At 44.2% G+C, this 25,321-nt stretch overlaps 1 protein-coding gene across 7 annotated transcripts in view; it reads left to right on the forward strand.

Annotated features, from left to right (window-relative positions):
* ENOX1 (ecto-NOX disulfide-thiol exchanger 1) overlaps positions 1–25,321 on the forward strand; it is a 504,034-nt gene that overhangs the window by 396,720 nt on the left and 81,993 nt on the right. For all 7 annotated transcript variants that reach the window (XM_033105019.1, XM_033105016.1, XM_033105021.1 and 4 more), the window contains 2 exons: positions 2,912–3,018; positions 6,932–7,049. In XM_033105019.1, the coding sequence (XP_032960910.1) occupies positions 2,912–3,018; positions 6,932–7,049 (225 nt within the window). The remainder of the gene's footprint in view (positions 1–2,911; positions 3,019–6,931; positions 7,050–25,321) is intronic.

Here is a 25,321-nt window from a genome sequence, read left to right on the forward strand (position 1 = left end):
CCTGTACTACAGCAAATCAGCCACCATGTCCTATCAACTTGCCCTGTCAAATGGCTCCTTGCTCCTCCCTCCACTCCAGGGCTCTTCCTTAATTCAAGCCTTGTCATTTCTCCCAAGCAGATCCTACTTAGATCTGCCCCCTGTGGCCTACAGTATGAAGTTTACAAACTGGCTTGGCGTACATGGTCCTTTCTTATTCATTCTCACCCAGCGTTAGCCCCACTCCCACCAGCTCTGTTCACAGGAAGTCCTTTCACAATTCCAAGTCAGGCTTTGAACTGGCCAACCAACCCTGCCTTCTCAGCTGAGCAAGCATTGATACACTGGTTAAGGCCTCTCAAAAATGTTGCATTCTTTGGGGGTGTTGCCTGACTCCACCTACTGAGTTAGGTACTGTGTCCCCATAGGTGTCATCCATACCTCTCTTGCTTAGGGTAATTATCTGCTTGTCTTTCTTTCTCCCTAGAGACTGTGATCTCACCAAGGGCAAGGACTATGTCTTAATCATATATTTCTAGCAACCAGTCAAGTGCCTGGTAACTAGTAGGATCTCAGATGTTTGCTGAAAGAATGAACAAGTGCATGAATTCAGCTGATGTCCCAGGATATGGTAATAGCATGTTCTAAATAACTGAGGCACTTAGCCTCAAACAGGGAACATCTGTAATAACACATGACTTGAGTAGATCAGGGGATCTATTTTTACCCTTGAACGTGTGTAGTTTTTGGCCCTTGGCTCTTTGTTCTAAGTGCTTTTCCTTCCGTCCTCCTCCATGTGAACTACTGGTCTCTTACCTACCCCCCTCCGCTCCACACACAGGGATGAACACATACTTTTTCTGAAGTGTATCCCATTTATTAACTGCCTTCCCTGATTCATGGCAGAATTTTGACTATCACCACCCAAATACTCACCTCAACCCTTACTGTCCCTTCCCCTCAGACCTGGTGTCAGGACACCAGTTTTTATCCTTCTAGATGTTACCATTCAGAGAGCTCTACTATTAAAAGTAACGGGGGGCCTGTTACTCTTTAACATCTCACAGTCACTCCCACCTCTGTCCCTGCCACATAATCTCGTCTGGACAGTGGATTCCACCACGGCACTGGGGACTGACTGCTGTGTGTTGCCCGAGCAGAAGGCAGCATGAAGACCCCGAAGAACCCAGCCTGCGTACTCATAGAACAACCGTGGGGCTGCATCGTTCTCCTCCACCAGCCAAGATGCAGTGCGGCCGAGCCCTGGGGGTTGGTGGTCAGGTGAAAGGAAGCACTCAAGGTGACTAGCCTGGCAGTGTTACTTCCTCCAGGTGAGGTGAGGAGATCGGAGCCCCTCCCACTCAAGGAGAGTGTGAGCTAAACTGATGGCAGATCCTCCTGTTCAAATTGAGTGCAATAAATTCATCATGTGGCTTGATGATAAAGGTTGGTAAATAAGGAGGTTTAGAGTTGGGATTCTCTTGAGGTGGAAAACAATCAACATAAAAGCCCCTGTGAAAACTACCCACAGGTCACGTAGTGGTTGCTTATCAGCATCACAGGATATTTACAATGTGGGGAGTGAACGGAAACAGCTTTCTTCTTCTGCCCATCACACACCTGTCTACTCTGTGTGCTGATTTTTAAAAGTGATGCCCCAGGTGGTGTTCTTCCATGGAGATTATTCTATGACTCTTTGACATTCTTTGGACACCTGGAAGATTTGGAAGAGCTTTGATGTCCTTTTTGGTAATAGAGCCTTGGAAATCTCTTAAGAAAAATGTATGTTTGATAGAGTCTTAGCATCCAAGAGAAGCTAATTTTAACTATGACTTCCTAACTAAATACGTAGAAGTTCATGTTCAATCGTATGGTTAGTTCAGTGCTATAATTTCCTTAATCCCATGCTTACTAGGTCAATAATTTTTTCAGCAAGACTGAATCTGCAGTTGGTTGGCCCCACCCATAACATCCACTCCTAAGAGCCTGCCCCTCTTTCTATAGAGCTTTGTTCACAACCCCTTCACATTTATCATTCCATTCTCACCATGCCTGGAAGCCACAGAAGTTCTCAATGAAGTCAAAGTGATAGAGTTGGAATTTCAAGGGGTCTGGGAACCGAGGGAGGGGAGTCTTACGGAAGTGAAAATGGAATGACAGAGAATGGTATGTGGTCGTGGTGAACTACCGAGGGTGCCCTGTGGTGTGGAAATAAAGTCTGCATGCCAGTGCTGCCGGTTGGGGGAACCTCAGTCTGTCTTGAAGTGGAGGCAGTGACTCCTCTTCCCTGCCAGAGAGCCGCAGGGAAGGCTGTTAGTGGGTACAACAGGGGAGGTAAAAGGAGCCAAGGAGTAACGATGGGCCTGAGATTGAGGGGGATGTGACACTCCTGTCTTCTCCTACTACTACTCATAGCCCCAACTTGGGACGTGAACATGGTCAAGTCTTCAGAGGGCTACAGTTGAGTCCTTGAGGTGAAGACCAAACGGAAAAAAAAGATCCATGTTTGGCTCTTCCTCATTCAGCCATTCCATCCCAACTTCAGTTCTAAGCCCCCAAGCCAGGCATTGCTTTATCTATGTATCTGTATCTGTATGCCAACGCCTGTACCCATATGATCAATAGATCTAGGTATATAGATATACCAAGTCACATTTGTAAAAGAGCCAAAGAATGCTTGGAAGCAGGTGCCCATGAACTTTGCCTGGTCATACTTAGAGTTTATTTTAACCTAAAGTTATGGAGACAGACTTGAAGGGAGACACCCCAACCTTGCTAAAATGTAAGTACAAAAAGGCACAAGTGGGATGGCTATTGATGATGTTCGTTCTACTGTGACATCATCCATAGACTCCTAGTGTCTTTGCTTTGCTTCCCTATAGTGATCACAACATAAATTACTTGTCTTGTTTGACTTCCTTGTTCACCAAAGTTGAGCAGATTGTGGCCGTTTTCAACGCTTCTACCAGACAAAAAGCTTGGGACCATTTCTCGAAAGCTCAGCGCAAGAACATAGACATTTGGCGAAAGCATTCTGAGGTTGGTGATTTTATTATTACTTTCTAACCACCATCACACAGCTGGATTGGCAGAGAATAATGTGGCTGCAGCCATTACGGTTTTTGTTACAGTGGGCAGTCGTCCTGCCATTGTCCTGTCTCATTGTCAGCTCCAAATCCAGCTCAGATTTGTCTCTTCCCCAGAAAAGCAACTGACTTCATGCTTTGAGGACAGAGTGCTTTTCTCCTCTGCAAAGGGAGAAAAAAAATCTCTTCCATTTGTAGCTAAGAGCTCAGCAATAAACCAAGACACTTTCTCTAACAATTATGAGGAAAAGTGTGGCGTAAAATCGAAAACTAGTTTTTCATAAAAATGGAGTTTTTTCTCACTGTCCTACAACGTGATGATGATGGTTTGTTCTTTGGGCTAGAAATGACAAGTATGCCTTTCATCTACGTTTTCTCATCACTAGCAATGTCTTAGTCCCCTGTGCCGGCCAGTGGTTCTATCACACCCCTCCCAGAGCACGTTCTTCGGGAGTGAACGGCCAGGCTGTAGCCACATCCACCCTTCTGCATCAATGAATGTGTGAAGTGTGAGTATTTCCCCCAAGGAAGGAGTCCAGAATTTGAACTTCTTTGCCACCCGGAAGGTCCAGAATGTGTCTTTAGTCATTGGTCGTCCAGCTGTTATTTTTTAACTCCACAGTATAGTGTATGCTGTGAACCTGTAATTTAAAAGTAAGTATACTGTCTTCTTTGCTTCTTCTTCTTTTTTTTTTTAATGAGAGAATGTTTCTCATGTGGATGCCTCTCCATCTCTAGCATGTTGATATTAAAGTTCTCTAAATGATACTCCCCTCTTTCAAAATTCCAAACGTATAGAAGGTAAGGTTTACGTATTTAATGATTCTGACTCACACTTGTAAAATAAGTGTTTCATAGAGTTTGAGGAAGCACAAAGTACTGTGACATCAGTCATTCGGGTAGCATTTTAAGTGCCCATTAACTAATGCTAAATTACACTTCAATACCAATGGCACTAGATATAATATCCACATGAATACCAAATGAATTCTTTATTATCACTGTTTTTATGGTGAATTCTGAATGACTTCACAATAATGGGACACTTAAAGTGCTAGTGCAATTTATTGTTAAGAAAGACATTTTTTGTTTTGTTCACAAATGCCTAAGAAGGTGCTTGGTGAGTGACGCAGTTCTGTTCCTCCGTTCAGGACTATGAGTGAGGAGGAGGTGAGATTCTGCTTTAATTTTTCAGGGTCCAGAAAAACAAAGGGCGCATACCTAACGCTCTCCTAGCCTGAATGGAGAGCAGTTGGAGTGAAGGTTGATTTTCAGGAGGAAAGAGCCCTTGTTTATGATGATATATACAAATTGAGGGGCATGAAACACAAATCAGGTCCACAAACTATGATTTAGACTTGGGGAGCATCTATGAATCGTTTGTTTTCTTTTTCATAAAACCTAGCATTGCCTAAGAGAAATGTTAAGAGAGAGGCAAGTGGCATGATGCTGAATAAACCCGGGCATAAAAAGGCTGACATTAGTACACAAGTGTCAGCAAATATCAGGTATTGATCTAAATCACTCTTCCTGCCGTGTCCAATCCCCTCCGTTAGCCCTGGCTCCCCCATTCTGGGCCTGGGCTCTCTCCACTGCAGAGCAGGACATGCAAAGCTTCCAGCTTTGTTCCAAGGCCGGCTTGCTTTGCTTTACTGAGAGGTAGAAATGGATACAGTCCTGAAAAGTGCTCCTGGAAAGGGTCTTTGTGACTCCCTCCCTCTCCCACCACCTCTTTTGATATGCTAGGCAATAGAATTCTAAATTACCTTTGATTTTTCTTTCCTACGTGTCACTTAATTGATTAAGTACCAGTTGGTAATTTAACATTGTGGATGATTTCTCAGTTACGTATGAGCTTGATAATTGGCTTGAGTTTTTTTTCCGTGTTCCCATGTACAGCATCTGTTAATTATCTGCAACACCTTTACAGATGTATTAGCGTGTACTAGTGATTTACTGCTGAACCAGGGGCGCCCTGTGGGAACACCCTCAGCTTTTTCTGCTTCCCCTCCCACTTTTTCCTGCCTACCGCCCTTCCCCACAAGAACAGCTACTGTGTGACAGTTTGTCATTAATTGTAGGGACTAAACAATAGGCCCTTTCAGCCTCATTTATTCTTTTTCACCTGACTTTTCCTCGTTTTAAGTACTTTCAGGCCCCCTCTTTGGGAATTGGGCTCTTTGTCGGCAGAAAAATTAGCTGTTCACAACCTGAAAATGTCCCCACTAATCACGTGTTCCATCTGCCTCTGATACCCAGTGGTGTTGTTTAAAGCAGAATTGCCACCGGGTGACACAGTCAAGTAAGGAAGCATGGCCTGTCATCCTGGTAGCCTTTCAGGACTGCCCGTGTTGGCGGGGACCTTGCTTCTCTGCCAACCCCTTTCCCTGTCCTCTGCATTGGTGATTCCTGGGGTTCAGAGTTGGCCATACAAATACTGTAAGCAGTAAATAATTTCCTTTCCATCGTGCTACACCTAAAATCTGTGAGCTAAGGAGAGAAGCGAATTGAGAGAACCCATAACACAGACTAAAGTCTGTATATCAATTAAATGGGCGCTAGAACGATGCTTAAAGTCTTGCCATTAATGTATTAGGTGTTATAATTGAGTATTATTGTTACTCATAGGTTTATTTATTATAAAGTGAAATCATTTTAACTGACTTTTCTTTAGAGACTTCAATTTAAATGGGGTAAAAAAAGGAAAAGGCAGCCCTTTTCCTTAGGACAGTACATATAAGAGAACAAAATGGGTAAGGATTCACAAATACATAATATGCTGGTTGATGCAAAATAATAATTTAATTATTTAACAAAAAGGATTACAGTGTCCTGATGTTTGGGCACCGTTGTGAAAAACATATATTCCGTCATTCTTTACTGTTTACAGGTTTTCACATATACTCTTCCATTCAAACAGCCTTGTAGTGCTACTCTTCCCCGTTTTTGGGTGAGTTGACAAAGGCTCAGAGAAATTAAATGCCTTGACTGCAGTCACACCTCTAACAAGTAGAGAACATACGTTATGATGCTAAGATCTTAAAGGATGCTAAAGCAGCCATCACCGTGAAAACAATAAACCCTACACGATAATGTGGAACACCAAAAAGGAAGGCATCTGGTTTCATTTTGTCTCCAACATTTTTTGGTTTTTACCATTTGGATATTTGAATGGGTTGTGTGTGTGTGTGTGTGTGATCACACCTGGGCGCTTGCACACACACGGGCACTATTTTGCATGAAGAATAACAGTGGGCTACATTATTAGCTTAGAGAACCAAGTGCATAGCATGGTCTTAAGCGTCTTACGTGCATTAACTTACTTTAGCCTCAAAACTATGGTTGTCACAGTATCCCAGGGAGTAAATTGAGGCTAAGAGAGCTGAAGGAACATTCCTGAAGTTACCCGGGAGGTCAGTGGCAGACTGGGTCTTTGAAAAGTTTCCTTGCTTATTCCTGCTCATTAGCTATGAGCCCCTCTTATGTGCCAGCCGTGGTGATAGGTATTTCTGTGGCATCACAACAGCCCTGCCAGGTAGACGATATTATTTCCTTTTCTACAAAGGAGGAAATTGAGCCTCAAAGATTGAATAATTCGCTCAAGAGCCCTTGACTCTTTATTGGTGGGCAGAGATTTATCCCAAGTCTGAGGGCAAATCCCCATCGTTCCAGCCCCTGCCCCACCCCCACCCCCACGTCCACGCCCCTCAGAACTTCATCCTCGATTGGGCAGGGCAAGGTTTGGGAGGTAGAGACTTCAGATTCTACTACATGTTCCTGTGTCAGTCGTAATAACTAAGAGATTATTGGGAAAAGGTACGTCGACGCGTGTCTGTGACTGACACGCATGTGTCCTGAACTTCCAGGAGCTCCGGAACGCTCAAAGTGAGCAGCTCATGGGTATCCGGCGTGAAGAAGAAATGGAAATGTCGGACGAGGAGACCTGTGACAGCCCTGCTAAAAAAATGAGAGTCGACGAATCAGGTAATGCTGGCAACTGCCCTGTACCCGTGACTCGTCATGGTGACCTTCCTACTCTGAGGTGGGGCACACGTGTCGGGAAGCGAGCACGTAACTCATGTCTACTTGAGTTACACTGAACCTTCATCTCCGAGTGACTCTGCCTTTTATTAACAGCACTCTACTGCCCTTCCCAGGAGCGTAGTAATTTACATTGTCCCAGTTGTTCCTTTATATGTAGGTCTGGGGCCATTCGCCTTTTCTCAGGGATATGTGCCTGTTCCCGTAAAAAATCCTTTTCCAGAGTATGGCGGTCACCTTAAATGCTGAAGTCCAGATAAAAATCTCGTTTCAGTCAGTGTACTTCTAACATGAGAATTGTTTAATCCCTAAAGAAGCTTTCTAGCCTCTGAGCCAATGTGCTGGAGAATTAGACTTTTCTCCCAATAAATTTGAGTTCCTCTAACCTGCGATTGAAGGGTTGGCCCACTGGGTATCAAGAAGGGGGCATCACTCTGGAGTTGTAGAAAGGAGAGACGCGCAGAATGAGCCCTGGGTTATGTGCTCTATCTCCTCTGAGATACTGATTTAAAACTCTCTCCTCCGATTATGTATATGTAAGTCCCTTGGTGTTGTAAAAGCAGCCCAGGGAAATGCTCGCTCAAACATGAGACACCAAGGGAGACTGCATGTCCAAGCGGGAGAGCGTTGTCTAGAGGGCCTGAGAGTTGCCAACATCATCAAAAAAGCAAATTAGAGGCGTAACGTAGCTTTGATCTGTCTCCTCATATGTTCCAGTGAATAAAACAGCCTGTCCCAAGCTTTTTAACAGAAAGGTTCAGGTAACCAGAGAACCTTTGCTAATGTGTTGGTGGAAGCCAAAACCAAGATTCCAAAGTGACAGGACCATCACAATTGCAGAGTGGTCAGACGCTGTGTTTCTCCGGGGCTTTAGACGAGAATGCCAGCGGCGTAAATAATGGTAGGGAGGACAAGCTCCTGCCTCCAGGCATGTCGGAAGGGAGTTTAACTTCCTTAGCGCAGTGGCTCTCAGAAGTGTGGTCCCCAGTCCAGCAAGGTCAGCGTCATCTAGGAGCTTACTAGAAATGTGTATTCTCGGGACCTATCCAAGACCTACTGAATGAGAAACATCCAGCAATCTGGGGTTTAAGACTTCCAGAGAATTCTGATGCATGCTGAAATTTGAGGACCACTACCTTGGAAATTTTCCCTTTTATCCTCCAAATCCATTCATTTAAGTCTTTCGGAAGCGCAGCATAAAAAAAAAAGCACCATGCCACTATTATTTGAAGCCACATATCCTTTGTCTGAAAAACGAACCTGGCATTTATGTGTCAATGTGTGTCTCCTATTAAGCCGATATCAGATTTCTCAGGACTGGTTGATTATTGGGGTAGGATTTTCTTATTTGAGGAAACCACCTCCCTCCCAGCATTTCTATTCTGCAAATCGTCATACATCAAAAGAACGCGTTTTAGTGTGATTTTCTTAAATTCAATGAAATCTTTCCAATAAAGAAATAAAACTTGTTTTCCTCACAGAAGCTTTCATTATTTTTGAAATCTCTGGATAAGGGGAAGGTTGGCTACTTCACATCTTATAAAATAGGTATAGGAGAAAAGAATTGAGTTCATCAGAAGTTTTGATTTGAAATTGTACCTTTTTTTTTTTTTTAAGCAGGGGGAAAGGATGACTTTCAAAAACAAAAACAAGCAAACAACCTGTCAATTTCCCAAGTGAGCAATGTGTATAATTTCGTAGCCTACTTAGCATAGAACCAGAATAATAATGGCTCAGAACGGTAGGCTCACAGAGAGGCTCCTGCAGACATGGCAGCAAGCCAGTACCTACAGGGTGGGCCCCTGAGGTCTGCTGCAGGAGAATCCACAGAGAAGCTAAGGACCTTCCCCGCCCCTCAGCAGGGACCATAGGGTCCTCTCTGGAAGGGTGGAAGACCCCTCTTCCCAGACCTCTCTTGGTTTTCCCCAGGCATCTAATAAGAGCCCGAAGTGAGACCTGAGCTTCCAGAAGCTTTCGCTAGGCTTGTTCCTTGGTCAGTGAAAATTAATGAGTACAACAGTGCATGTTCTGAGGGAGGAGATGAAAGAACTCGAGTTCAAATGCCAGGTCCCCAGGAGTTCAAAGCCTTTTTCGTGCTTTTCAAAGTGAGATGGACCAGAGAACGTGCCGTGTGGTTTATGAGGAAAGCTCAGGACTGATTAGAGGGAAAGGCAAGCCACTAACCTTTTTTATTCCACTGGGCCCCGGAGATCCTTCCAAAAGGCAGGCACCTGTTTTTCTTTCAGCCCACGTATTGGGGACAGAGCCGAGAGCAAAAACTCCCATCTGGTCTTTTGACCAAGCCTCAGACAGACCCCATCAAACTGCTGCTGGAAGGGGGTTGGGGTGAAGGGATGGAGGGATGAGGCCCCATAGTCTGAGGGAGAAACACCCCTTTCAGCTGCATTTCCTTAGGTGACACAGCACTCATTTTAGGTGCAGATTTGCATCTGTCAGTCACCCATGAGTAGGCTTCTCAAAATGTAGCTCTAATTCACTGACAGGGGAATTGCCAAATGCTGTAATAGAAGTAAAATCCTCTATCCTTTAAAGAATCTCTTGCCTTTTTCCTTTCTGCAAAATGGTGAGATTTTCACCTCAGACCTCCTCAGCAGTAGCTGATCCAGGAATTCTTGGAAATTCCAGGGAGGGGAAAGGTATCCTCCTGGGAGCCTCCTGCCTGTGCGAGGTCTGTGGTGAGACCCCCCCACCAGACATTTGAGTCTGGTCCACCAGATTTGGCTTTCCTCTCTGTCTCTCCCCTAGAACAAAAACTGATAGGCACCACTTCATTTCTGAGGGGAAGCTGGAGAGAATTGGTTTCCAGAGAGGGCGTAATGCATTATGTGAGGACTTGTATCATACCTTGAGTTTAATTTTTTTTAAAATCAACGTTCAATATATCTCTGTTCTTCTGGTTATGAAGAATACTTCATTGTACTTTTGCTTTTTACCACAATTAAGAATTTACAGTGTGTCTTTGGTTAGAGTTCCCCAATGCTGCTGTAAGTGCGATCTAATTCTGGGCAGACTGTTCACTGTTCCTCGTCAGCTGAATCTTAAAGAGAAAAGGGAGTTTGCTGGAGCAAAACTAAGATGCTGATAAAAACATGAAAATGAGTTTTGTTAGTAAATTTGAAAATCGGGACAGATTTATCAAAGCGTTCCTTCAAGAAGACTGGCATCCTGTTCCAAAGCCCATAAGGAGAATTTTTGATAAAACTTTGACTTGATTGTTGCATAGTCTACCTCCTACTGGAATCAAGACCGACTTTGCGTAGTCTTAGTATCTCTGGTGAGAGTTAAACGAGTCAGTGCCTGGAAAGCCCTTATTACAGTGTTGAGCACATAGTAAGTAGCTGTTAGCAAGTACGATACAGGCAGTAACTGTTAGCTCTGCTTATTACCTCTCTCGTCCTCCAGCACCTGGCCTTAGGCCTCTCACCAAGTCAGTGCCCAAGTAAAGCTTATTGACTTCAACCGCATGTTCCCCTTCTTCTGCTCTTGGTTTTTTATGCCTGTGTCCCGTAAGTTGATAGGAAGATGGTAACCCTAAAAATGTGTGCTCTTACTAGATTTAGATGGCAAGCATTAAGAAGCGTGTTTAAACAAAGTTGATCCATTTCCCCAAAATGTTCAGAACTTTTATACATAAAAAATTCAGGGCCACGTACTTAATAGGCTACATCCCAGAAAGGCGGAACTCAGCATCGTTCTAATTCTCAACAAACATTTGTCGAGCACCTTCTCATGTTCAAGGCCCTGTGGGACCCAGGGGATACGGAGAGGGTTAGACACAGTCTACCCTGCCCTCAAGGGTGTGAGACACTTTTAGAAGAGGAGAAATAAACACGTTAAATTACTAAAAAATAAAATGCCTTAATGCCAAGCATGTTCTAAAGCCATTAACTTAAATTCAGTGTAAACCAAAATGAACATCGCTACACAGTGTATTTACCTCGTCCAATATTTAGTGAGTACACATCGTACGTTGAACACAAATTTTAGAAGAGGGACAATGAATACATCCTTTGCTTAATAGACACCCCTTAAACCATTCCATAATGTACAGATGTTCTTGGATTTTAATCACACCTCATTTAAACTCTGGGTTCTTTACAGGAGCCAATACTCTTTAACTATCAAGAGTGTTTTCTGAGTTGTCAATTTCCCATGGAAACTCATCACACCATAGGTACAGACTTTTTTTTTTTTTTTCTAATTTCAATAGCAAGTTAAATAAGGACTTTCCGAATCTTTCAGCCAACTCGGTCAACTTAGGGACTCATAATTAAGTTTATTTGGAACCAGTAGTACTCCATCTGTCCGAATTGTTTTCTATGTAGCTGGGCGCTTTAGGTTAAAACAAGTAATAATAATAAGTCTCTCTCTGGCGATCCCCTTGATCTCTTTGAACACCAGGACTGCCTGTGTTCATGATTTGGTTTATTTCCTGTATGGCAGTGCTTTTGAAAGGCATCCAGGATACCCAGTGGGGAAGCCACCATCAGGCCGGAGCCTAAGAAGAGTCTCAGGGCTGCCCCGGGCACCAGACTGGGTACAGAAGGAAGGGGCCACTGGTTGTGAGACGAGGGTCCTGCAGTCGACAGATGGGACCACCTGAAGGGGGCCGTATCTCTCCCAGCAGGTGGAAGCTTGCCATTGCATTGAATGCGATCTAAGCAGGCTCACTCTAGAGTGGCTGAGAACTAGGCAGAGGGACAAGAGCATTCAGCATGGAAAGGGAGATGGCTCAGTCTGGGGCCACCTGTCAGGGTGGAGCTTCCCGCACCAGCAGACCCCAGGGCCTCAGTGCTGAGAGGAAGCTTGGAAGGGTAAGCTATGTGTAGACTTCTGTTTTCACACGTAATGACAGCCTGGAGGAGAAATAGAGCAGTGGTGTGTGTCCGTCAGCGACCACCAAGTTAAAGGCAAGCATTTTATTTGCAACCACAAAGGAATATCTTCTGGGGACCCAAATGCCAAACAAGAAAATGTGATTAATTAAAACTAATATGGCTGAAAGATGGTGAACTAAATGTTCCGGTGGGCTGCGTAGCATGCTTCATTCCTAAGGTCTTGAAATAGACTTTCGTTTCCAAGGAGCCAAGGCTTTTTCTGTGTCATCCTTAATAAGAAAAAAAACAAACAACAACAACAAAAAACACCTGCTAATCTTGCCAAAGAATTTAAATACATGTTTATTTTGGGTAGATTTTTCAGTGCCCTGATTTCATAAACAGTTACAGTTTCGTTTTCGTACTGAACATGTTTCTGAAAAGTATTTATTTTTGTAAATTGCTTTACCTTTTAAACACAAGAGACAGAGGTTATTAGATTGAACCTGTAGCATAGGTCTCCTTTGTAATGAAGTGCTCCTTCTGCCCAACCAGACTGTGTTTACCTGTTTTATAAATTCACATTTGGAGCTGACACTGTCATCAAGCTTAGTCCCCTTATAGTTTTATTTTTATGTAGCACCTGACAGTGCCGTCATCCTGACATCTCTCTCATATATGCACACATTTTCCATATGCATGTGTTTCACGTGAAATTGATTTGTGCTGCTGAAATCACATCGTGTCCAGGAAAGCACAGAATTTCCCCAATACTCTAACCACCCAACTGTGTTGCACCTCCACAAAACTCGGCTGAGCCCTCTCGGAGGCTCTCTGAGCATCCATGCAGGTCGGGACTAGCATGGAGCTGGGTGGGCTCTCTGAATGCTTTCCTGTGTGCCACACCAGCTCAGGCTCCCAGCTGCACTGGTGGAGCAGACTCCAGCTTTGTTAAGCCCTGGCTTCTTGCCTAGTGATATGAGCCCCTGGAGCCTGGTGAAGGACGTAGGCTGATAATGGTCTGTTGGTAGGCAGAGCAGAAAAGTGAGGAAGTTAACAGCCAATTTTCAGGAAGAGCTACAGAGACCTTGACCTGGGAAGACTGCAGACAAATGGCCAGTGAGTAGCAGGTTCACCACAGCCGCCCGTGCACAGACCCCAGCGGTTGGTTTCCCTTAGAAAAACCACGATCTAGATCACAGTTTATTATGTTTTCTGGTCATTTCATCCTGATTAGGGCTGATGCAGGATCATTACATAAGTAGATTTAATCCTGTTTTCTTAGCAGACTTGAAGGATACTGGGGGAATATTTATGTAATAAGATGCAAAGTTGCTATGGAAAATACTATAGCAACCTAACATCTTCCCGGAGCCAAACAGCCACTTGTAACAGCAATCTGAATTTACATTTATGTTAGTGTCATTTTATTGACACTCTTAGTATCTCATTCTGACAGGATGTTGAAATATGTTTTCAGCTTATATGTGAGCCAAATTAACACAGTGCTGTTGGATTTTAAGTGTGGTTTGCACAACTTTTGGGAAAAAATCAGAATATTTTTGAGGGAATTTAGGTGACAGAATCTGGGTACGTGATGAGTTGTTTTTTTTTTTTTTCCCCTTTCCTAAGCATAGGGAAGAATTCCTTAGTAGTATTTATTCCTAATTTTTCCTTTTAGTTTGTAAATAATAAGTAGGAATGTCTGATTGTGAAATTGGGATTATCCTTTTCAACATTGGCACAGATCGTCAAATTCTCACCTGTGATTCTATCGGTGCATATAGAAAACACTTCTAGCAGATCAGCTCATTGCCCTCCAGCAGTGTGTAACATTTTAAACACAAAATCTGTTTTTCGTATAAAAATAATACCTAGTCACTTTGGAAACTCTAAAAATGAATAATAAAGAAGAAAAGAAAAGCTGGCTAGTTATAACACTGCAAAAGACTGTGGTTTCTATTTCTTCTTCTGCACAGCTTAACAATATAAGCATGTTTCTCTGTATTTTTTAAAGCTCAGACACAATAATTTGACATGATTTTGTTTCCAGACAGACCTCCTTGTGTAACCAGTGAATCTTTTTTAAGCTTTTTATATGTTAATGAAATAGAAAATGTAGAGTAAATAGTGTGTTCTTTCACGTGAACCTTTGGGAATTGAAGTTGTATCTTTGAGGCGGTCAAAAAGGACACCTGAGGTTGTGAAAAGCCTGATAACTGGACCGGCCCACCCAAAAGCATCTATGACGTCCCTTAAATGGGAGTGTGGCGGACAAGCTATAGATGTGTAGCTGGTTGCTAGTGGAGAGATAGTGTCTATTGATTTTCTTCTGTACCTCTCCATCTAAAACTTAAATTGTGACTATAGCACTGTGAAAGTGAGGCACCGGCCAAAAGAATCGATACCAGGCCATATTAAAACACATGCTTTCCCAGCTGCTTAGCACAGTGATGGACGGTTCATGAACACCGTTGTCCTAAGTCTCCCACGCTTTCATACTGCATTGTTCATCAAAACACAGTTGGTGACATAAAGCTATTGTATCTTGGCTCCTAACACTGTTACCCAAAGCTTCATTAATCAAAGGCCTGGAGACGCTCCGTCTACGGTCTGGATACGGAAGGTGAGGACAAGAAGACGTCTTAGAGAATTCCAGTTAGCCAGGCACAGTTTGGTGCCACGTAACTAATGAAAAGAAATAATTGAAAGAAATAATTACTTTCTTCCCTTTCTTGGAAATTCCACCAGCCGCTATATGATACTTGTACAGCAGGTCCTTGAATAACGCCACTTTGTGACAACATGGATGAGGAAAAATAATCGTTTCCTGGCTAGAGCCATTGACCATGTGTGGAGTTCACGTGTTCTGCCATGTCTGCGTGGGTTTCTCCAGGGCCTCCGGTTTCCTCCCACGTCCCAAAGATGTGCACATGAGGTGAATGGTGTGTCTACACTGTCCGAGTCTGAGTAAGTGTGGGTGTGGGTGAGAGTGTGCTCTGTGACAGAAGGGCGTCCGGTCCTGTCCAGGGTTGGTTCCCACCTTGCTCCCTGAGCCTCCGGGACAGGGTCTGGCCACCTCAATCCTGAACTGCAATAAACGGGTTGGAAATAATGATCTTACTTGTTTTCATTAATCTTTCTTAAATGTACATGTAGCTCACATTTATTTCAATGTGTAATATTAGAAGTGCATTGAGTCTTTATTTAGAAGTTTGCTGATGGTTTTGTGACCAGAAATATGCCGTAGGAACTTAACTCCTGTTTCTTTCAGTCAGGCCATGGTGAAATTGGTTTCATCATGTGTTGTTTTGCCTAAAGTCACAGTTTTTAAGAACCTGTCGACTATGTTAAGTGAGGACTTACGGTACTTAGAAGCCCTGGTAATTGAAGTCTGTGGCAATTAGAAATTATTATTATAGTAAGCCCTCTGGTATCTAAATGGCTTCGAGACTCTTCTCTCTCACTTGGGTGAATGCCCATGATACCAGGGAGGCACTAAACTGCTCAGTAACACTTCTCCCCAGTTCTGGGGCACAGTGAGTCACTTCCTGGGAAGTGGTTAAAGAAGGGATGTTTTATTTGACTCTCCATCACTAGCAGAGAAGCAAGGAGAAATATTCCTGGAGAAGCTGCAAGACAGAATCTGTGTCATGATGCTTCAGGCAGGGTGTCACAGGGTCTTTAATGAGCCTGCCGTGACTTCTGGAGCTGCTGTGTCCCAGAGGCCCTTGCTTGACTCATTGCCACTTGACACAGTTACCTAAATTTGCAGTTATCAGAATTACGCCAGGAACACATAAACCTCTGACACTAGGCTACTGGTTAATTACTCACATATCTATGTGCAGCGGCCTTGAAATAAATCATCCTTTGGAAGACTATATAATGCCATGAAAGAAGGTTCTCAGTATATTGCTAAGTGATTGTTGCACAAGAAAGAGCTGAGGCTGCAAAGCAAACCAGAAGTTCCTTTGGGGTCTATAGGATTTCACATCTGGGAGACACAGCTTCAGGAGGAACGTGAAATGTGCTCCGAGGAGGGAGGAAAAAGACAAAAGTTTATAAAGGCAAAACCTGCCAGCTTACCTAAGTTGTTTGAAAGAATTATGATTGGCACAGACAAGTATAACTAACATCAGTCTACACAGGATAGGTTACCGTGCTAGTTGTTAGGTTGGAGTTCGTAGAAATAAGCCTCCGTCTGAGAAGGGCAGCAGACACAGCCGTTTGTGGTAGGCAGAGGCTAAACGTTCGTGTGCCATCCAGGTGTGGACGTGCATAAGGCCAAGTCCCCCGGGGGCCCCCGCCCAGGTTCATTTTAGGGCCCCTTGATATTAGTGACCCCATTTCAGCTGTTTCTATCCACATAGTAAAAGCAGTTACTAATCAACAAATAGATCATTCCAGTTGTTTGTTTTTGTATGTGTTGTACCCACAGTTTGTATGTTAGGAGATTATCTGTACAGAAGTAGGTCAATACATTCAGAGTGATTATTTCTAGATGGTGCAATTGAAGGTGATTTTTGTTTTCCTCTTTGTGTATCTCAAAAAACTCCCCTAATATGTGCATGTATTATTTTAATAATTAAACTATAATAAATAGTCATTTTAAAATTACCTAGGAGAATCTGTGGTAAAATGCATATTGATTGGGAAATACCACCTGGCCATTTCCAATCATTCAGGAAAGTCAAAAGTGGTAATGAATAGTAACTAGTATCAGATGATGGACAGTTATTGAATTGCCTTCTTTTTCTATAAATTAGGGAATTTCCACATTTAATTTGCCCTAATACGCTTACCTTTTCAGACCACACCGTCTTACCATTCCCTATTCCAAGGGCTGGTCATATGTGCATGTTTTATTAAATTAAGGATCCAAGAAATAATTCAAGTTCAAAACCAGGCAGTCATGCTGAATTCTTACCCACAGGGAGATTGGCAATGATGAGTCTCTTCAGATGTGGAAGAAACCCTTAGAATCCATCTTGTACAAGTTCCTCCTTCGCTGACAAATAGGAATATGTAATCCCATTTTGAGAAGATACATTATTTGCCCAAGACAGGAAGTGGAAAATCTAAAATTCAATACCAGTTTCCTTCTTTCCAGGCTACTGACCTTTCTGTGGCACCACTAATTTATGGGAGAAAAGCTCCGGAATATCCCTCAAATACCTTAAGTGGCATCATAAGAGTCTAACCAAATAAAATCAATCAAGGATTTTGAATGCGTGCTATGTGCGTGGCACCATGATACCATTGGAGGCAAAGGTAGACTGAAGATGTTTATAACCTTAGAATGTTAATCCAGACAGCTGAATCCAGACTAAGCATGGATTAGCAACTGATCAGTTGATTGGGGCGTATGCTTAGTCTTACCATTATTTTCTGTATTTTCTACTAACTAGCAAGAGATTGGCTTCAACACAGGCAGTGCATCCAGAAAACTGTTCTGTAGCTCATTCCAAGAGAAATGCCAGCTTTTAAAAATACCCAGGAAATTGGCACAATCCCTTTTTTAGCTGAGTGATATATATTTCCTCAAACGCAATCTGCTCTGTGGTTTTAGCAAGAAGAAGAAGAAATGCTATGAAGAGGTGAAATTCATTGGGCCGGAGCCGTGCCATGTCACGCGTTTCCTTTGGTAAACTGCACACTGTCACAACCCACGCTTTCCATTGCCCAACTCTCCAAACAGGTAAAGAGAAACATAAAGACATCTCTCAAAACGCAAGCACAGACATGATGGTTCATCTGGAATGATCTGAGCTACAATATTAACCCTTTGACTTCCCATTTCATCCCATGTTTCCTCTGCATCCCCAGGGCCTGGGAGAGCCTGCCTGCAGGTCACCAGTTTATTGAGTTTCCATCTAATTTCAAGACTTATCGAAGTGCCCTCCGTGCTTGCATGTTCCTGAGACTTTTCTTTATGAGATGTACCTCCTAATAAAACTTAAAAATAAAAGTCTGAGGCATGGGAGCTACAATAATATCAATCCTTAGTTTCAGTTTAGAAGAGATCTTAGAAGTAATACACGTATGACCTCTCCCTCCCCACTCCGTCTTCTAAATGAGAAAAGTGTGTGTGTGTGTGTGTGTGTGTGTGTGTGTGTGTGTGTGTTTACCCCCAACAATAATTAGTTGGAGTGCTGAGTAAATTCTGCAAATTTATGCTGGGTATTTCTTGTAATTATAAGTTTTTAGGTACAACTTACATGACAACACATATCTGGCACATCTTTTGGAGGTAGGTTAAGAGGTTTCATTCTTCCTTTAGTTATTTACCAGTCAGTTGTTTATGGAATGTCTCTACCTGCTATACTAGACTTTCCTAGTGCAGTTTACATAATCTGAGCATCATAAAGCAATTCATTTCTCAATCCTTAGCTCTTTGCCTCCATGAATTGTCTTAAGCAATATCATAATACAAAGCAGCAACAAAATTAAAATAAATATTCAGTGACTCCTTACAATGTGTACAGAACCATGATACCATTTTTCTTGCAGTGTCACATTAAAGGGAAAAAATAGCAAAGTCTTATAAGACTAATGGAGACTCAGTCTTTGATCTGAGAGTGCTATTTATCTCCTCTGAAAAATCCCAGTACCGTATCATCAGAGTTCTCTTTTTTCTGAAATAGTATTGTGTCATGGGCCGGTGCAGTACCTGCTCTCTGAACTCTCAGAAGTCACTGCAGAACTAGCCGATAAACTCTACCATGAAGAACTGTGAGAGCTGAGCGTACCTGAGAAGTTGTGTAAATCTGTCCAGCTGAACTCTGTCTTACCCCTGGAGAAGGTCTGCTTTGTTACCCCGCTTGTGTTAAGCACATAAGGGTGACACCATGCTGAAATGGGAGGACCTTCTACCCCTTATGATTCTCAGGCTAGTTTGGGATCTTTTCCTCCCCGAATGGCCAGTGTATTGCACTGTACACAGTAGGTGGACAAGAATTTATTCAATGCATGGATAGGAAATTAAAACTAGGAAGAACGAATTTTTAGTCTGTTGAAGAATTTTTTTTTTTCAGTTTAGACAAAAGAAAAAAAAAAGAAAAACCACAAAACAACAAAACACCTTTGTCTGTTTAATCCTACAGCAGTGACCATGTTTTTCCGATGAGGACCCTGAGGTCTAATGGAGGTTAACTGATGTGCCCCAAGTCTCATAACTGGCACGAGGCTTCAAGGCCCCATCTCTCTTTCTCTAATACCCCTCAGCCTCCCTGCAATGCATAGTCTATGTCTACACACCTCTCTGAGATTGACAGTAGCAGAAATGTGGGCTTCCTCTCAGGTGTACCCTTCCTTAGAAACACCCCAGGGTCCCCAGACCACCACATGCGTCCTGCTCATCCTCACGTCTCTGTGGCCTCCCGCGTCCGTCATTATATATCAGAGACTCTATATGTTACACTTTAGAGCAGGAAAAATGACGTGTTCTTTCAGGCCTTTAAAAGATGGCGAACTAGGGCAAGGTAAAGGGTGGGGATAAAAGGAAGAACAACAAAGAAATGAGAAAGGTAACATTTGAAACTTTTTTCTCTAGAACTAGGTTGAAATTATTGCAGATGGAAAATACATCTTGATTTTTTTTTTTTTTTGTAATTGATAGTTGTTAATCTTTGGGCTCTCACAAGAAATTAGAACTTAAATTGGACTTTTTGCCTCTTCTATATAACATTTAGGCCCCTAAGGGATATTATAATTGATGCCAGATTATCAGTACCATGTTAACGAAGTATTTTATGTAAAACTATCCATAGCACCTTCTCTGTCATGGTCAATAAAAAGCTAGTAACAAGAGAGCATCTTTCTCAGAGGAATTCTTTTAACCTTTCAGATATAAAATGTTTCATGCCAATTCCTGCTTAATTGGAGGAAGGCATTTTTTAAAAATCATTGGCTATGAGTTTGAAGTCTGTTCCATTCCTGACTCCTTTAATTGAATCAAGGTCACCTCATAAACTTGCCCAAACAGCTCTAATTCTCTGTTTAAAAAAGGGGATAGAGGTGTTTAAAAGCACTAGTGTTTGATTAATAGTACTTAACTGGGGCTTAAGCACTTGCAGAGTGTTTTTTAAGGAGTTGCTAGTAAGAATAAAGCACTGCTACCTAAAAAATTATACTCCTCAGAAACCAAAAACAAATCATTTTAATGAACAAAGCAAAAACTGCCTTTTGTGGGGAAGTGAGAAAGATTATCATGCTCAACATATAGAAGGTTTTAATATCTGAACAGCCCTCTCCCGGGGAATAATTGTGGTAACTCAGCCATCCAGACAGTTTTTAAAATGCCTGCACTTTTCCCTGCCCCAAGGACTCAGAGACGATGTATGCTGAGTTTAGGGAAGCAGGACTCTGTAGCACTAAAGCTCTGGGGATGAAAAGAAGAAATACGAAGATGTGTCCCATGGAAGGATGTGAACCGGGGCCATCTGAACGGATGAGAAATCAAGAGTTCTGAAAAGAAGTTTTTGAGAGGTTTCCTCCCGTGTTTCTTTCCTGTTTTCTGGGCCTGACTGAGGAACGTCAGGCTCCCCTTGATGCTCTCCTTAAGACAGGGTCATCCAAGTGGTCAAGTCATTAGAAAGACTCTGAGGAGATGGCCTCCGTGAGGGAGAATCAGTATCCCTGGCAGAGTCGCTGAATGGAGCGAAGAAACAACTAGGAAGCAGATGAGGTCAGAGGCCCCTTGAGGTATCTTAGTTTTGTTTCCGCCATGGCTTAGCAAATGATGTCCCTTCTCCAAAGCCTGAGCTTTCTCAGCAGTGACATAAGGCTCATCCTAAAAGAGTGTCCTCAAGGTCGTAGGAAATAACCAATTAAGGGATTCTGTGGCATTTTGCAAATACCAAGTACTGTGGCAATGTTGGGAATTGATACTGGTGAGCCATAACAGAATATAAATGAGTTCTTCACAGCCCTGTCTGCATACGAGAAAGACCTGGGAGGCATCATACAAATACCAGTGCCTGCGGGTTAATGCCCAGGCAGCTATGTTATTAAAACATTCCTCCGGTGATTCTGACGCCCAAAAGATTGAAAACACTAGCATGTAACAGGAGGATTGATGGCTGTCAATAATAGGTGGGGAAATGGAAAAAAAGAAACAGGATGAAGTAAGGTCATAAAATATGAGAATGAGAAGAAAACTAAAATGGAGTAAAAGGTAAAATGGTTTAGTGGGAAGGAAGTGACTGACACAGGCAATAATGAAGGACCAAAGGAAGAAGAAATGAAAGGGAAGGAGGTGGTTTATTTGTTTAAGTCTGACCTGCGTGACACAGGTGGAGATGTCCCCCTCGTCATATCTGCATGAGGTGCCCTTGAAGTAGCCTTTGGTCTAAATGGGAAAAAGGCTGGTTGGAAGGAGAGGGAAAATGAAGGTAGCTTGATGCAGAAAAATGTGCTAAGAGCCCAGGACAAAGTCCCTGTTTTTCTCTGACTCTAGGAAAATAACCAAGGGACTATTTTCTCACCCATGAGCGGTGAGAGAGGGAAGCAGGGATTCCTGGGCATATGCCAAACAGAAGAGTCTCTGAGGACCTCATGACTGGTGTAGGCAGAGCCGGCACACAGGACGGGGCTCGTCTCCTCCAGTAAGAGGTTCGGTCAAGGGTGGTTGGTTCCCACCATGCACAGCGGCTCTGCTGGGCCTCTCCTGGGTGCCAGCCACAAACCTGCTGTAGCAGGAACTTTCTCCAGAAATATGGCTGCAAAGAAAACTCATCCACAACAGCATCCAGTAGATCAGAAAAATGTGTTATGGAGACACTGCCTGGAGGATTTATGAAAGCATTCCGTCACACAATCATCACAGGAGAGGCAGGGAGGCGCATTAAGAGAGGAACAGGTAGAGAGATTAGTGAAATGTGAGAAGGCAAGATGAACGGCAGGGAATCCTAAAAGGCCACAGATGGATGGTAAAAGCTGGAGAGGAAGAGGTCCTCGCAATATCACAGAAGCTGGTAGAAAAGGCTGAGAGAAAGCAGGTGTCAAAAAAAAACATAATAATGCAAGTAATGCAAGCCTGGAAAAAGGTCAGGAAGAAAGCATGAGGAGATGAGGATCTAGTTTTAAAGTTTAGGGGAGTGCTTGTACCCCTGTGGCATGCATTAGAATCACCCTAGAAACTTGTTGAAATGCGTATCCTCAGACCCCAGTCCAGAAACTCGGGTTCAGCAGATCTGGGATGGGGCCACGAATTCTTACTGAAGACCTACCAAGGCGGTGTGTGGAACAAACTTGGAGGAATACGGGCCTTGAGATACCAATCAGTTGTTCATACCAGTGTCGTTCTGCCTTGGTGGTATTTTCAGAGAGGATGGGGAGTATTTTTGTCCTGACGCCAGGCACACGTAAGTGTGCAGAAATCAGTGTCCACGTTAGTGACGAGGGTATGGGAGGAGCTGACGTGAGGGGCGGCCTGAGCAAAGTCACTGCCCTTACTTCCCACCAAGCTGAAGAGCAAAATCTTGGTCCCCACGCAGTGGACTAAATAGCTGGAGTTTATACAGGGCACAGAAACGGAGAGGAGAAGAACGGTTTTCTACTCAATTCATCTTTGTTATCCCAAGCATTTGGTGTTAGGAAAGCTTTGTGGGAAAGTCACTATTTCTTGCGAAGGGCGACGCCTAGGACCGAGAACATGCTTTGCTTTGGGGCTGACCTTCATTTATTTCACATTTCAGAGTGTGGATGTGTTTTATGTGGTAGAAAGCAGCAGTTCAATGTGTGTGTGTGTGTGTGTGTGTGTGTGTGTGTGTGTGTGCATGCAGTGTAGAGGGGTTAGCAGGCGTAGGAAAATATCACTTCTTGAGGGGAAGGTTTCTTGAAGAAAATGAGAAGTGACCGTTTGTTAAATTGGAAAGAAATCTGCAAGTTAAGAGGAGAAAGAGGTGACAGCCCTCCCATGGAGAGGAGACACCCTTTCAGGAGAAGGCTTCTCTCTTTGGACAAGATCAGCTGTGGTGCAGTCGCACCGAGCAAAACCCGCTGGTGGAGTGAGTGATGTACCCAAGCATGGGGGTCTGTCTGGGAAGGAGGGGGACCGTGGCCGAGGGAGGGGTGTCTGTTCCTGAAAATCCCTGTCGTTACGTGATTTATCTTGGTCTAAGTGTGACTCCGTAAAAAGCATCTTTAAAGCCTTTAGAAGGTAGAAAAAAGGTAGTGCTGTATGTTGGAAAGGGAAGTAGGGGTTGAAAGTGAAAAAGACAACTGAAGTCTAATCAAAACAAAAGGAAGACTAGAGGTGGGGTGCCCTCCAGGGGTGGCTGTTGCCTGGACTTGGGGCTCTTAACAACCCAGCCTCCTCAACCCCCACTGATCCTGTCCAGTCAGCCGGGGCAGCTGCTCCTTCTGGAGACGGCTGGGTCCTCCGTGAAAGCCACCTCCCCCGTGTGGCAGCCCCACCCCTGCACACCCTCAGCTTGTACATGTGGGGCCCAGCCCAGCCCCTCCTCCTTCACGGAAGCGCCCTCCCTCAGCTGTCCCTTCCCAGCAGAAGCCTCCTCTCTCTTAATCCTATTGGCTTAACACACTGTGGGCACAGCCCCACCCGGGGCAGTTCTAAGAGGCCGCGGCCAGGTCCATAGCGGTCCTTGGTTCTCCTGGCTGCCTGGCAGGGCGCTTCTGAGGTCAGGCAGGGGCCGTGCTGTGCCTACAGCAACACTCACCTAAGGTTTGCAGGGGTCACTGCATACGCCCTTCCCGGAGGACACCTAAGGCATTCCTCAGCTGGGTAGCAGGTGGCATCCTTCAGCAGCCTTCTAAGTGGCAGACTCATCCTGCTGCAGCAGGGAGTGGGCATGCCTCTTTCTTTTGTGTATTTTCCTCTGAGGACAATGGAGGTGGCTGTGGGAGGCGTCAGAGGGTAACGCCAGTGGGAAAACGATGAAGCATGATGTGAACTCGATAGTGTCAGTCGCCCAGAAGCAACCCAGAGCCCCAGACCCCTTCCTAGGAAGAGCTGTGTGGAGGGACGGGTGGAGGACTTGGTTTTCCCGAGTCACCTGCTGCCGGTCGTGCCTCCAGACTCACATTTGAGCCATTATAGTAACAGCATCTAACTTACCTGCACTTTCCAAATTACCCTCGTCCTCCTGGCCTCACACAAAGATGGAGCTGGACAGGGTGCTTCTCTGCAGACCTGAATAACAGCGAATGCACGGACAGTAATACAGGCTGCACGTATAAAATGGTATGCCAATGCTAAGTTGTAATAATAATAATTCTGCAAAAATGTCGCAGAAGGAATTTCCATGAGCAGCTTGAGGAAGATTGCTGCTTCTGTGATGATACAGGTGTTACTGAAAAACAGATCGAAGGTGGTCCGTTGGGACCGTAAGAGGCTGTATCCAGCAGGACACTGGCTGTGCGGCCGGCATCTCACAATGCTGTCCAGCCCTGAGCTTGGACATGGGGAGGCACCACAGTGACTGCTGCCCGAGGAGCCGGTCCCTTCATCTCATCTGTGGGTGGGGCTGCAACTTCCCAACCTGTTCAGACGCTTGGGACCAAACTCTGGGGAAGAGGGCTTTCTGCTGCTTTTACTCTAACTAAAGGTGCTGGACACCTACACACGCAGGTGAGGGGAGATGGTCGGGTAGGCGCCGTGACGGAGGTCCTTTGAGAAGCATGAGGCCTTGGGCACAGCTCTCTTAATGGGGCCTCGTTAACCCCTGAGGCCCTGGAGCTCAGCGGTTTGCGGCTGTCAGTGTGGCCACTTCAGAGGAGGGAGACACGGGGCAGGAGAAGGCGTCTCTGACTGGTTGGAGTCAGACCTCAAGACAGCCAGATGGATGCACTCAGCCACTTCCACATTTCTCCTGCAGTAGACACGGGCGGGTATTATTCACAAAGGGCCAAGCTCTTCGCTTCCCTCGCAGGATCTCGCTCCAGCAGAACACTCCCCACAATAGGGGCGGGAATGGAATGTTCCCTCTGAGAGGAACGAAGTCGCCACTGCGGAGCTGCCCCTGCTTTCCTTCTCTGCAAGGCCACGTCATGCGTTACATCTAGGAATACAGGTTCTGCAGTCACCCCTTCTGGTTGTAAACCTGCACCTGCCACCAGCACAGACCTGTCCAACCGCCGTGTCTCTCAAACTCAGAAATACGAGGTCTGACAGGTTCGCAAACGCATCCTACAAAAAGTGCTACATGCCTCACTGCTGAATATCACTATGGTCTCCTTCGAAGTACTCCCCTTGGGAAGCTATGCACCAATGCCAGCGCCTAGTCCACCCTTCAAAGCAATTCTGGAACTCTTTTTCTCGAATGGCCATCAGAACTGTCGTCATGTTACCCTTGATGTCCTGATTGTCATCGAAATGTCTTCCTTTCAGTATTTCCTTTATCTTTGCGTAAA

Source organism: Rhinolophus ferrumequinum, chromosome 4 (genome assembly GCF_004115265.2).
Source record: "Rhinolophus ferrumequinum isolate MPI-CBG mRhiFer1 chromosome 4, mRhiFer1_v1.p, whole genome shotgun sequence".
Lineage (NCBI taxonomy): Eukaryota > Metazoa > Chordata > Mammalia > Chiroptera > Rhinolophidae > Rhinolophus > Rhinolophus ferrumequinum.